General features: G+C 42.9%; 1 protein-coding gene across 1 annotated transcript in view; it reads right to left on the bottom strand.

The window, feature by feature from the left end:
* TUSC3 (tumor suppressor candidate 3) overlaps positions 1-14,818 on the bottom strand; it is a 406,424-nt gene that overhangs the window by 67,324 nt on the left and 324,282 nt on the right. The window contains exon 6 of the mRNA XM_073608243.1: positions 13,300-13,389. Coding sequence (XP_073464344.1) covers positions 13,300-13,389 — 90 coding nt within the window. The remainder of the gene's footprint in view (positions 1-13,299; positions 13,390-14,818) is intronic.

Below are 14,818 nucleotides of genomic sequence, written 5' to 3' on the forward strand. Positions count from 1 at the left end.
GATTTTCCGACAACTTTGTGTGACCGTGTGTATGCAAGACAAGTTTGAGCCAACATCCGTCGGAAAAAATCCTAGGATTTTGTTGTCGGAATGTCCGAACAAAGTCCGACCGTGTGTACGGGGCATTAGAGTGGTTGGCAGCCAACAACGTCTCTGTATATCTTTACCAACACATCTATGAGCTTGATTTTAAGCTTATGCTTACATAGCTTTTGTGAACAGCTTTTTGTTATTTTTATGCTGGCTATGAAATCTAAACACTGATTGGGGAGAGGACTGCAGTGGAAGTGAAGCCGTAAAGTGTTACTAAGCCCACAACAGTAAAATCTGTCTGTATATGCAGAATTATTATTTATTATTATACAGGATTTATATAGCGCCGACAGTTTACGCAGTGCTTTACAACATTAGGACAGACAGTACAAGTACAATACAATTCAAAACAGGAGGAATCAGAGGGCCCTGCTCATTAGAGCTTACAATATTAGGAGGGAGGGTCAAGTTATACAAAAGGGTAATAGCTGTGGGGGGATGAGCTAATGGAGAAAATAGTGCAGTTGTTAGATGGAGGCAGGATAGGCTTCTCTGAAGAGGAAAGTTTTCAGGGATCGCCTAAAAGTGGATACATTTGGAGACAGTCCGACAGATTGGGGTAGGGAATTCCAGAGGATGGGCGAGGCTCGGAAGAAGTCCTGGAGGCGGATATGGGAGGAGGTGCTGAGGGAACTAGAGAGTAGGAGGTCTTGGGAGGAACGGAGATGGCGATTAGGTTGGTGTTTTGAGACTAGGTTAGTGATGCAGCTGGGGGCAGAGTTGTGGATGGCTTTGTAACTTATTGTTAGTATTTTGAATTTAATTTGTTGGGCGAGTGGTAGCCAATGGAGGGATTGGCAGAGAGGGGTAGCAGACACTGAGCGGTTTGTAAGGTGGATGAGTCTGGCAGCAGCATTCATGATGGACTGAAGGAGGATAGTCTGTTTAAAGGTAAGTCAATGAGGAGTGAGTTGCAGTAGTCAAGGCGTGAGATAACCAGGGAGTGAATCAGGAGCTTTGTGGTTTCATTGGTTAGAAAGGGACGTAGTTTAGAGATGTTGCGGAGGTTGAGGCGGCAAGCTTTGGAAAGTGATTGGATGTGGGGCCGAAAGGAGAGTTCAGAATCCAGGATAACACCTAGCACCCTGACATGTGGGGAGGGGTGGATGGTTGTGCCATTGCTCTTGACAGACATGTCAGGGGAAGAGGCACGTGGGAGGAGGAAATATTATAAGCTCGGTTTTGGCCAAGTTGAGTTTGAGGAAGTGGTGTGACATCCATACAGATATATCGGTTAGTAAGTTAGTGATGCGTGAGGAGACTGATGGAGTGAGTTGAGGGGTGGAGAGATAGATTTGTGTGTCATCAGCATAGAAATGATATTGAAAGCCGTGAGAGGCTATCAGCTGACCCAGGAAAGAGGTGTAGATTGAAAATAAAAGAGGTCCAAGAACAGAACCTTGGGGGACCCCGACAGAGAAGGGAAGAGGAGTGGAGGAAGTAGAGTTGTAAGTGACACTGAAGGTGTGTTGGGATAGGTAGGATGAGAGCCACTGAAGAGCACAGTCACGGAGACTGAGGGAGTAAAGTTTTTTGAGGAGGAGGGGGTGGTAAACCGTGTCAAAGGCAGCTGAAAGATCCAGAAGTAGGAGTACAGAATAGTGTCCGTTGGTTTTTGCAGTTAGTAGGTCATTTGTGAGTTTTAAAAGAGCAGTTTCTGTGGAGTGTTGAGGGCGAAATCCAGATTGAAGGGGATCAACAAGGTTGTTTTTAATGAGGTGGTCACTCAGTTGGTTGTAAACCAGGCATTCAAGGAGTTTAGAGGAAAAGGGGAGCAAGGAGATAGGGCGTAGGTTGTTAAGATTGGTAGGGTCCAAGGACGGCTTTTTGAGTATGGGGATGACCAGTGCATGTTTTAGAGCATCGGGGAAGTTGCCAGAGGCGAGGGAGAGATTGAAGATGTGGGTTAGAAAGTGTAGGATGGGGTCAGAGGGTGACCGTAGCATTTGAGAGGGAATAGGGTCCAGGGAACAGGTGGTTAGGTGGGCGATAGAAAAGAGTTTAGCAACTTCATCTGTAGTAGCAGATTTGAATAGGGGGAGTGTCAGTTGTACCTGTTGACATGGGGTCTTAGCTGGGGGAGATACCTGTAGAATGGAGATTTCATCACGGATTGTATCAATCTTGTTTTTGAAGTGATTAGCGATTTCCTGGGCAGTGAGTAAGTCAGTGGGTGGAGGACAAAGTAGAGAGTTGAAGGTAGAGAAGAGTTTACGGGGATTGGATGAGAAGGTGTTAATAATGCCGCGTACACACGGTCGGACTTTCCGGCATACTTGGTCCGGCGGACCAGAGTGTGCCGGACAATCCGCCCGTGTGTGGGCGGCGGCGGACTTTTCCGGCGGACTTCTTCCCAAAAGCCCGCCGGACCTAGATTTTAAACATGTTTGAAATCTTTCCGTCGGACTCAGTTTCGGGCGGAAAGTCCGCTCGTGTGTGTGCTGGTCCGACGGAAAGCCCGCTCGTGTGTAGGCTGGTCCGACAGACCAAATACGACACGAGGGGATGGTATTGCATCTCGCGCTCGCTGCAATAGGAAAAACAAATCTTCCTATTGCGGCGAGCGCGGGGCATACCAGGCCCTTAGGTCTGGTATGGATTATAAAGGGGAACCCCGCTACGCCGAAAAAACGGCGTGGGGTCCCCCTAAAATCCATACCAGACCCCGATCCGAGCACGCAGCCTGGCCGGTCAGGAAAGGGGGTGGGGACGAGCGAGCGCCCCCCCCTCCTGAACCGTACCAGGCCGCATGCCCTCAACATGGGGGGTGGGTGCTTTGGGGGAGGGGGGCGCCCTGCGCCCCCCCCCCCAAAGCACCTTGTCCCCATGTTGATGAGGACAAGGGCCTCTTCCCGACAACCCTGGCCGTTGGTTGTCGGGGTCTGCGGGCGGGGGCTTATCGGAATCTGGGAGCCCCCTTTAATAAGGGGGCCCCCAGATCCCGGCCCCCCACCCTATGTAAATGAGTATGGGGTACATGGTACCCCTACCCATTTACCTAGGAAAAAAGTGTAAGTAATAAAACACACTACACAGGTTTTTAAAATATTTTATTAAACAGCTCCGGGGGGGGGGATCTTCCTCCGGCTTCGGGGGTCTTCTTCCGGCTTCGGGGGTCCCTCCGCTTCATCTTCTCCCGGCGTCCGGTTGGTTCTTCTCCGCTCTCCGGCCTCTTCTCCCGGTGTCGCAGGTCTTCGGCCGGCCCCTCCGCTCTCTTCATGTAGCTCTATTGCGAGCGGAGGTCCGGACTTCTGGGCTTCTGGGCTTCTTGGCTTCTTGGCTTCTCTTCTCTTCCCCCAGATGTTGACACGACGCTCTCTCCGGCTGGACTGGTCTCTGAGGGCTGCGTTGTGACTTATATAGGCGGAGACCCCGCCCCCATATGATGTCACAGTCCCTGGGCATGCTGGGACTGTGACGTTTTAGGGGGCGTGGTCGACCACGCCCCCTAAAACGTCACAGTCCCAGCATGCCCAAGGACTGTGACATCATATGGGGGCGGGGTCTCCGCCTATATAAGTCACAACGCAGCCCTCAGAGACCAGTCCAGCCGGAGAGAGCGTCGTGTCAACATCTGGGGGAAGAGAAGAGAAGCCAAGAAGCCCAGAAGCCCAGAAGTCCGGACCTCCGCTCGCAATAGAGCTACATGAAGAGAGCGGAGGGGCCGGCCGAAGACCTGCGACACCGGGAGAAGAGGCCGGAGAGCGGAGAAGAACCAACCGGACGCCGGGAGAAGATGAAGCGGAGGGACCCCCGAAGCCGGAGGAAGATCCCCCCCCCGGAGCTGTTTAATAAAATATTTTAAAAACCTGTGTAGTGTGTTTTATTACTTACACTTTTTTCCTAGGTAAATGGGTAGGGGTACCATGTACCCCATACTCATTTACATAGGGTGGGGGGCCGGGATCTGGGGGCCCCCTTATTAAAGGGGGCTCCCAGATTCCGATAAGCCCCCGCCCGCAGACCCCGACAACCAACGGCCAGGGTTGTCGGGAAGAGGCCCTTGTCCTCATCAACATGGGGACAAGGTGCTTTGGGGGGGGGGGGCGCAGGGCGCCCCCCTCCCCCAAAGCACCCACCCCCCATGTTGAGGGCATGCGGCCTGGTACGGTTCAGGAGGGGGGGGGCGCTCGCTCGTCCCCACCCCCTTTCCTGACCGGCCAGGCTGCGTGCTCGGATCGGGGTCTGGTATGGATTTTAGGGGGACCCCACGCCGTTTTTTCGGCGTAGCGGGGTTCCCCTTTATAATCCATACCAGACCTAAGGGCCTGGTATGCCCCGCGACGGGGCTCGCAAGGTGTCAATCTAGCCGATAAAAGCGGCAAGATTGACATCCTTTTCTAGTCCCGTCGCACCTGAGTCACGTTCAAAATGAACGGACTTGTCCGTGTGTGGGCAAGTCCGTTCATTCTGAAAGTCCGCCAGAACTCCGGCGAAAGTCCGTCGGAAAGACGGGCGGACTTAGCCCGCCGGAAAATCCCGGCGTGTGTGGGCAAGTCCGTTCGTTTTAAAGTCCGGCGCACCTGGCGGACAAAGTCCGTCGGAAAGTGTGCCGGACCAAGTAGGATAGAAAGTCCGCTCGTGTGTACGCGGCATAAGAGTTGTAAAATAGGTTTGCTTGGCAGTGTGGAGGAAAGAATAGTATTTTTGGAGGACAGATTTGTATTGGTTGAAGTCTTCGAGAGACTTAGTCTTGTGCTACAGACGCTCAAGAGCGCGACTATGTTTTTTGAGAATTTTAGTGTCATCTGTTTGCCAGGGTTGTAGGGGTCGAGGCCTGATTCTGCGTGTAGTGAGGGGAGGGAGCTTGTCCAGGGTGGAGGACAGAGATTTATTGTAGATGGACGTTGCTTGGTTGGGGCAGGACAGGGGAGAGATTTTGTCATAGAGGTGGTCAGTATCAGAATAGAGGAGAGAGGAGTTGAAGTTGCAAAAGTTTCTACGGGTGATGGTTAGGCGATTGGAGGGAAAGGTGGTGGAAGACAGGGGGAGAGAGAAACTAATAAGGTGGTGATCGGAGAAAGGAAAAGGATTGTTTGAGAAGTTGCATGGAGTGCATAGGTAGGAGAATACAAGGTCAAGGGTGTTGCCATCAGAGTGAGTAGAAGCCTGTACCCATTGCTTCAGGTCAAATGAAGAGGTTAGACTAAGAAGTTTAGAAGTAGCAGGAGTGTTTTTATTAGCAGGGATGTTGAAATCACCAAGAAGGATTGTGGGAATATCCGAAGAGAGAAAGTAGGGTAGCCAGGCAGAAAACTCATCAAGGAAAGTCGATAATGGTCCAGGGGGCCGGTAGATCACAGCAATTCTTAGGGAAGTAGGAGAGAATAGACATATGCAGTGGGCTTCGAATGATGAGAGGGAAAAAGAGGGAGGAGGGTGAATAACCTGGAAGGTGCTCTGGGGGGATAGGAGGAATCCCACTCCACCTCCCTTGTGTCCATTATGCCTAGGGTAGTGAGTCCAGTGAAGGCCACCCTGGGAGAGGGAAGCAGGAGAAGGGGTGTCATATTCGTGGAGCCAGGTTTTGGTGAGAGCAAGTAGATTAGAGGAATTAGTGACAAAGAGGTCATGAACATCAGTGAGTTTGTTGCAGACAGAGCGGGCGTTCCAGAGGGCGCATCAGAGAGGGAGGCTGGTGTTGGGAAGAAGAGGAATGGAGACTAAATTGTGTAGATTGCGACTACTGCCAGAGGGTGTAGGGTGATGGTGATGGGTGTGTTGGGCACAGTTAAATAAGGGAGGCCCAGGGTTTGGGGAAATATCTCCAGCGATTAGGAGAAGCAGAAGAGTAAGGGAGGTAATATGAGAATATGATTTGTATGAGGGGACATGCTTCAGTATCCTGGGGGGTATGTTAGCAAGTGGGCTCAGAGTTAGAAAGAGGTGATGAGTGCAGTGATAGGGGGAGGGGAGAAGTGAGGGTGATATGTACAGATTGTGTTGTGGAGCAGAGGGATGTAGAAAAGAGAGCTTGAGGAGAGAGGCTGCAATTGTGAAGAAGAAGAGAGGTAAAGAGTGCATGTTTCAGAGAAGGTGAGATAATATGAAAATGAGATCACCTGCAATCTGCTATGGTTTGCTTTGTGCAAATCGCTGAAGTGCAAGAGCAGAAGTGCCACTTATTTAAAGAACCCCACTTCTTTGGAAGAACCCCCTGTATGTGCAGCCCCCTGTATGTTCCCCCATAAAGAAGGCCTTGTTTTATACTGTGTTGGGTGTGGATGGAATCTGGCAATTAATCAATTAGGAGGGCATATTAGGAACACAGCTAGCAGGGCATAACTTTCACACCACAATCAAACTGCAAGGGGACTAAAAGGCCAAAATTGTAAAGATAAGGGAACCCATAATTTAGGTAAGACTTAATGGCTAAATAAACATTGAAATAATGTGAGCATGGCTACAGATGGAGTTGAGACAGCGGTGACAAACAGATTTACCAAAAATGTATATAAGCGGTCAGTCAATTTTCAGTTTGCAGGACATGGGAATATAAACGCAGATTACCAAAAATGTATATAAGCGTTCAGTCAATTTTCAGTTTGCAGGACATGAGAATATAAACGCAGATTACCAAAAATGTATATAAGCGGTCCGTCAATTTTCAGTTTGCAGGACATGGGAATATAAACGCAGATTACCAAAAATGTATATAAGCGCTCAGTCAATTTTGAGTTTGCAGGACATGGGAATATAAACGCAGATTACCAAAAATGTATATAAGCGCTCAGTCAATTTTCAGTTTGCAGGACATGGGAATATAAACGCAGATTACCAAAAATGTATATAAGCGCTCAGTCAATTTTCAGTTTGCAGGACATGGGAATATAAACGCAGATTACCAAAAATGTATATAAGCGCTCAGTCAATTTTCAGTTTGCAAGACATGGGAATATAAACGCAGATTACCAAAAATGTATATAAGCGCTCAGTCAATTTTCAGTTTGCAGGACATGGGAATATAAACGCAGATTACCAAAAATGTATATAAGCGCTCAGTCAATTTTCAGTTTGCAGGACATGGGAATATAAACGCAGATTACCAAAAATGTATATAAGCGCTCAGTCAATTTTCAGTTTGCAGGACATGGGAATATAAACGCAGATTACCAAAAATGTATATAAGCGCTCAGTCAATTTTCAGTTTGCAGGACATGGGAATATAAACGCAGATTACCAAAAATGTATATAAGCGCTCAGTCAATTTTCAGTTTGCAGGACATGGGAATATAAACGCAGATTACCAAAAATGTATATAAGCGCTGAGGTCAATTTTCAGTTTGCAGAACATGGGAATATAAACGCAGATTACCAAAAATGTATATAAGCGCTCAGTCAATTTTCAGTTTGCAGGACATGGGAATATAAACGCAGATTACCAAAAATGTATATAAGCGCTCAGTCAATTTTCAGTTTGCAGGACATGGGAATATAAACGCAGATTACCAAAAATGTATATAAGCGCTCAGTCAATTTTCAGTTTGCAAGACATGGGAATATAAACGCAGATTACCAAAAATGTATATAAGCGCTCAGTCAATTTTCAGTTTGCAGGACATGGGAATATAAACGCAGATTACCAAAAATGTATATAAGCGCTCAGTCAATTTTCAGTTTGCAGGACATGGGAATATAAACGCAGATTACCAAAAATGTATATAAGCGCTCAGTCAATTTTCAGTTTGCAGGACATGGGAATATAAACGCAGATTACCAAAAATGTATATAAGCGCTCAGTCAATTTTCAGTTTGCAGGACATGGGAATATAAACGCAGATTACCAAAAATGTATATAAGCGCTCAGTCAATTTTCAGTTTGCAGGACATGGGAATATAAACGCAGATTACCAAAAATGTATATAAGCGCTGAGGTCAATTTTCAGTTTGCAGAACATGGGAATATAAACGCAGATTACCAAAAATGTATATAAGCGCTCAGTCAATTTTCAGTTTGCAGGACATGGGAATATAAACGCAGATTACCAAAAATGTATATAAGCGCTCAGTCAATTTTCAGTTTGCAGGACATGGGAATATAAACGCAGATTACCAAAAATGTATATAAGCGCTCAGTCAATTTTCAGTTTGCAGGACATGGGAATATAAACGCAGATTACCAAAAATGTATATAAGCGCTCAGTCAATTTTCAGTTTGCAGAACATGGGAATATATAGCATGCATAGCATGCTTGTTATACTCACTGTGAAACTTAAGGGGTTAATCATCTGTATTATGTAAAAAGGCTCTTTGATCCTGTATGGACAGATCCACCCCCTCCTGCAGCATCACTCTTGGCAAGGCCAGATAAGAAACAGTGAGGGTAGTACTGCCACACATGCTCAGTCTGGTCTCTATTGCTGGAGAGAACATTCCTTGTTTGAGCTGAGTTTTTCAGGTCACATGGTATGACATCACACATTTGGGCGTGTATACAGATCCTAAATGACAACCCAGTCCCTCCCTCCTCCTCTGTGCCCAGTGACTAAAAAAGAACATGGTGGGTGGGATGTCACAGCTTGATTAATGGATGATCCGCCTCCCATAACAGCATGAGGACACAGGCTGTAGTGGAAATATCCTCCTACCTGAACAATCAGCATTCAGGCAGACCCTGCAGTTTATCACATGATCATGGTATACAGATCAGTCAAAAGGGTATATAGTGGCAGTATTTGAATGTAAAAAGAAGATCTATAAGCTGTGGGCATTGGGGGGGGGGGGGGAGCGATGAACTATTTTCATATTACTGGGTTTAGTAATACTTTAAAGTGGACTGCACATGTTTGGAAGATCTTTGGAATTAATACTAAGCTGTGTTTGCCTAATCTTGTAGGAAGATAGGTACACACTTCTGGTAAATGCATTTTCCACTATTAATGGTGGTGGTCACCTTGGATCAAAGATTGTTCTACACTTGGAAGAATAATATTGGTGATGGGAATTCAGTGGGTCATTACACCATTGGGTTTCTTTATATGAACTTATTCTGTTTAAATTACATTTTGGTTAAAAATATTTTCATGTATTGTTTGGAGGACTTTATTTGATCACAATATTTATTAAATGATTTATTATGCATGAATTTTCACACTGAAGAATAATTTATATTATTGAATCAGCACTGTAATTATTTATTTTGTTATATCTTCTGATCTACCGTTGCTTTCCCATAATAGGGAAGAGGTTAGTCCTTCACACACTTTCCATCATGAAATGCCCAGTGCCTAAGAGATCTGCTGGATCCAAGGAAATATCAATAAAACTGAAAAGGAGCAGACTTGCCCTTAGGCAAGGGAATCAGTGAGGGACTAAAATGATGCATCCGCCATTCCGCCCCATAGGAGAGTGGGTCTATATACCAAGAGACTACTTAATACAGCAAGGTGGGTATAGGACCCAGAAAAAGTTGGTATAAGGTAACCCCAGATGATAATGGAGTATCCAAAGATATCTAATTTTAACAAAATAGCAACTTTACAAAAAACATTTCATCCCGCTACCTTTTACTACTATAACAATGTTGTTATAATAAAATCAGCACACGCTACACATTAATTGCACTCAAAACAAATGAGGTATATCTTGTCTTCTATTCACGGGCTACAGTGGTCCCCCAATTCGGATGGTTAATCGACAAACTATAAGTCTTTTTTGAGATTCCTGATAACATTCCCCAGCTGATTACGGCTACTGTCTCCTCTCCTTTGTATCAACACTGCTCCTACTAATGCCTGCACACACTTTGAGAGAAATTCCCCAGCAGTCCGGTCCTTATCTGGGGTTACCTTATACCGACTTTTTCTGGGTCCTATACCCACCTTTTCTGGCTGTATTAAGGAAATATCAATGCCCACAAAAACACTATACATAGCAAAACAAGGTATGTGCTAGATCAGTGATGGTGAACCTTGGCAGCCCAGATGCTTTGGAACTACATTTCCCATGAGGCTAAACTACACAGCAGAATGCATGAGCATCATGGAAAATGTAGTTCCAAAACATCTGGGGTGCCAAGGTTCGCCATCACTGTGCTAGATTATGCTATCTGTTACTGATCTTGGTTTACCTGGTTTGTTTTTCCCCCACAGGTTCACTTAAGTGAAGGTTTTCAATAAGAGTTGTATGCTATCAAGGAAAGGGTGTAATTTGTGGGAAGAATGTTTTTACAGGATCAAAGTGCCTTTTTACACAATACAGAGGATTGACCCCTTAAGTTCCACAGTGAGTATAACAAACACGCTATTCTGCATATACAGACAGATTTTACTGTTGTGGGTTTAGTAACACTTTAATGCGGCGTACACACGAGCAGACTTTACGGCAGACTTTGTCCAGCAGACTTTTCAACGGACTTTCCGAATGAACGGACTTGCCTACACACGATCAACCAAAGTCTGACGGATTCGTACGTGATGACGTACGACCGGACTAAAACAAGGAAGTTCATAGCTAGTAGCCAATAGCTACCCTAGCGTCGGTTTTTGTCCCTCGGACTAGCATACAGACGAGTGGACGTTTCGACCAGACTCGAGTCCTTCGGACAGATTTGAAACATGTTTCAAATCTAAGTCCATCAAACTTTTGAGAAAAAAAAGTCCGCTAGAGCCCACACACGATCGAATTGTCCAACGGACTCCGGTACGCTGGACCAAGTCTGCCGGAAAGTCCAATCGTGTGTACGCGGCATAAGGCTTCACCTCCACTGCAGTCCTCACCCCAATCAGTGGGTAGATTCCATAGCCAGCATATAAATAACAAAAAGCTGCTCACAAAAGCTGTGTAAGCATAAGCTTAAAATCAATCACATGCAACCCAACTGTTTTTGTGCTCTTTAAAACAGGTTGTCTGTATTAGGGTTAACTTACTTCCGTCACTAAAATCCTTCATTTCATATTCTATCATCCATAAGTAAAAAAAGATATATGTTTTTTGGCTACTATAGGCACCTGGACAAATGGTTCAAAAGGACATCAATAGGGCATAGTAAGCAGTATGCTACTATTGAAAAGGATTATGCTGGAAAATGAATATTTTGTTACTCTGTTGACTTTCTAATTTCCATGTAATTCCAGGAACTTATTTATCATTACTCAGTATTAATCATTTGTAATTGTGTAATGGGCTTGTGTGTCCTTTGTAAAGATCATGCTTACTGCAGAACTCTATTAAAAACAAGCTACTGTGTCCTTGAAACATTTATATACAATAATGGAATAGAAAAGCCAAACAATGTTATATATTATGTACACTGTACGTACTTGGAAAGAGAAAAATTCACAATGCATTTCTTCCTGGCAAAATACAGTATAAATAAATAAAATGTGTGATTTATCAAGCTGTGATGCACACTGGCAGCCAATGTTACACTCCGCATCAAGTAAATGTGTATGACATGGTTCTGACAGTCCTTACCTTTGTTTGGAACTCTATCAGGACAGGACAAATTAATATTTCACTTTAGATGCTCAAAAGAATAAACCATCTTTTTTAGTGTGCCTCAGGGAGGTGGCAACAAGGGATGGGAGAGGAGCAGACATGATGAAAGGAATCACACTATGCCTAAAAGTTTTTAGAGAGTGGGAGAATTTTTGAAAGGTGATCTAAAGTGTCTTGTTTGTGGAGAAACTGGCAGAAGGGCAGCCCAAGCAAGTCAATCAATGAACTGGTAAAATCGTTCAGAAACACTGTAACTGTGTGAAAATCAGAAATCCCACTTAATTTACCCTAATTTGGGTTTTATGAAATGCAGTCAGACAGAAAGCTTTTTTTTTGGTCTGTGTAAACTAAGCAGATTGCTAAACATATTCATAACCATTGCAAAAATGTCAGTATCAGCAACTAGCTAGGGGGGCATCCGTATGCTCAAGACGCAGATGCAAATGCCAGATGCAGGATGGTCACTTTAGGTTTGATTGAAGTAAAACTTTGAGTTGAATTTTTTCATTGCTAGGAAACACTAATGACTTCAATATTTCACTGCATTTATGCAGTCACTGGAGAAAAAGATCACAAACTGTTGAAAGCGTGTAGTACAACATATGTATGCTAAGGCTTGTCCATTGACAGCAGAATGCGCATTTAGAGTAATCACTGAGTCTTTCTTGTGCTCAGACCTGGCATGCAGACGTGCTTTCTACACTGTACAATGCAAATTGCAGATTATTGCAAACTACAAACAGTCGAAAAGTACACAAACTAATATTTACACTGTCCTGAGCCTACAATGTTACTTTTTAAGGAAAGGAAAATAAAAGGCAGAAGGAATTTGTATTTTTTAAAGTTGACTGATGTGCCAAGCCTAAAATAAGCTAATGGGCCAATGTGCTTTAAAAATACAGCAATCATTTAAATACGCTAGAACAGAAGTTATGACTTGTTGATCAGTACGATCACCATTTTATGTTGAGGGGTTTGAAATTTACTATTGTCATTCTTTGGATGCCTATACAAAACAATTGTGTTGATTTAGTGAATTTTTGATATAGAATTGTGATTTTTGTCCAGCTAAATGTTGCTCATTAGTAACTAACTTAAAAAAAAGGTTTAATGTTTATGTTGCCTTTCAGCCCCAAACTCCCTTCCTAAAACCCACTCTCAGTATTACTTTTCTACAAAAAAATAATTTTATGTTCTTCTCTGGTTTCAGCTTTGGGCAGTTCCTAGTCTTGTCTAATGATGTGTGAGCGCCATTCTTTCCAGTAGTACTGTGAGCCCAGGTGGCATGATTACCCAGGGGGTATGTCCATGATAGCCTGAGCTTCCTGGAAGCTTGTTAGATGACACATTATGCTGAGCATCATATAAACCTGGAAGGGAACTAGCATTAAATGGCAGGGTAGGGAGTTTGCGAGGGGCTGCACTCAGAGGGAGATGAGTTTTGCAGCATAATCAAAGTTTCTTTTACTTTTCATGAGAGCTGAGCTGACTACTTTTTATAGTTATTGATATAAAGCTGGATTTGGGATTTACAATAATGGCTGCTCCATTTGTAAAACACTGTAATACCAAGGAAGATATATAGCCAGATTAATAAAGAAAGTGGGAATGTTCACTAAGTAAAGTGAAGCTGTATTCACGTCAATAATCCAATCATGTGCAAGGTAACATCCTGTTTTTTTTTTTTCTTGATATTCTCTTGCTTGCAAATTGAACATTCAACTGCTGTAAATGAGCAAAAATTTAATGATTATAAAGTTACTCACCACTTGACCATTTTGTGGATTTTTATGTGCATAAGGTGGTCCACGTATATGATTCCACATCTGCCCAGAAGTCATAGCAAACACAACACACTAATATGAATTGAAACAAAGACAATGTGTTAATAAAACATTTATTACTAAATGTAATAACAAAAGAAAAATATGAATACCAGTGAAAAGGCGCTTCCAATGATTATAATGATGCTTTCTGTTGAATGTATATTAAAAATATTGCTTTAGCCATTTGTGTTTAATGTTGAACATAAGGAAACAAATTATATGTGACATTGCAATACATTGTTTTGCAATGATTTTAGTAGACCTTGCATCAAAATAAAGGGTCTACTTCCTTGTTAGACCCAACCCTCCATAAAAAAGTACAAAAAAAAATCAGTGAAAAATATATACTTCTCCAGCCTCCACAGCCTTCTGACTAAAATGGGGAAATTCTAAGAATTCCTAATGAGATGGGCACCTGAGCACTATGCAAGAGCATCTTTTCATGGATCTGAGATCCACACCATTTCCATGATCTTCCCGTAAGGTTTTCTTACCCTCTCTTAGGCACTGTGGGCAGAAGCCAGGTTATAATGCAAGTATATGTATATGTGTTTTGTTTTTTTAATGTTTTACTTTTATGCGGAAGGCATTTTTTTCATGGAGGGACAAGGGTCTCACAAGTAAGCAAATTCTGATTCAAAGACCGCTTTAACATCAGAATTGAACCTGTTCACTATTACCTATATGCATGTATTTTATTTTTTTATTTTTTAGTCTAATATTGCTAAGATACTCAAAGATGTGCATCTGTTAACTTCTTCCTGGTGTTTTTCCAGCTTTAAATTGATTCACTATTTTCAAGATTTAGTATTTACATTTAAGTAGGGAGTATATATATATATATATATATATATATATATATATATATATATATATATATATATATATATATCTCAATGTGTTTAGCTGTTTCCTGGGAGTTTTGCAATATGTTTTGCATAGTATTTATTTAGGAGGCACACCTATATTTTTTATTTTGATAAGTAAGTAACAGGCATACATATTTTATATTATATTATTATTATATTATATTTTATATTTTAGTGAAATATTAAAATGTCATGTTATTCAGCTTGCATTTTTTATTATAAATATCCAGTCATATCATCTGTTATGAACTATGCATTTATACTGTATATCATTACTGCCTATGAATTAAAGGGGCTTATTCCAAAGCAGCTTATTTGTAGAGTTTATTTTAGAACAGGAAAAGTTAGTGCAGAAACTGGGCAACACATTTAGGATTATTAATTCATCTCAGCCTTACACACACAAAAGACTTCTCCTGTGGGAGTGTGGTATGCTGTGTGCTCTAGTAAGAATTTAAAATTCAGATTATTTATTTGCAGTAGTGCTTTCCTCATATTTCTTGTTTTTTTCCTATGCAAAATAAATAAAAATAGTTTGCAACATAAAACAGAAATTTCCCTTGACTACATTAACCTCCTGTGGTGCTGTT

The sequence above is a fragment of the Aquarana catesbeiana genome, linkage group LG01, assembly GCF_042186555.1.
Source record: "Aquarana catesbeiana isolate 2022-GZ linkage group LG01, ASM4218655v1, whole genome shotgun sequence".
In the NCBI taxonomy this organism is placed as follows: domain Eukaryota; kingdom Metazoa; phylum Chordata; class Amphibia; order Anura; family Ranidae; genus Aquarana; species Aquarana catesbeiana.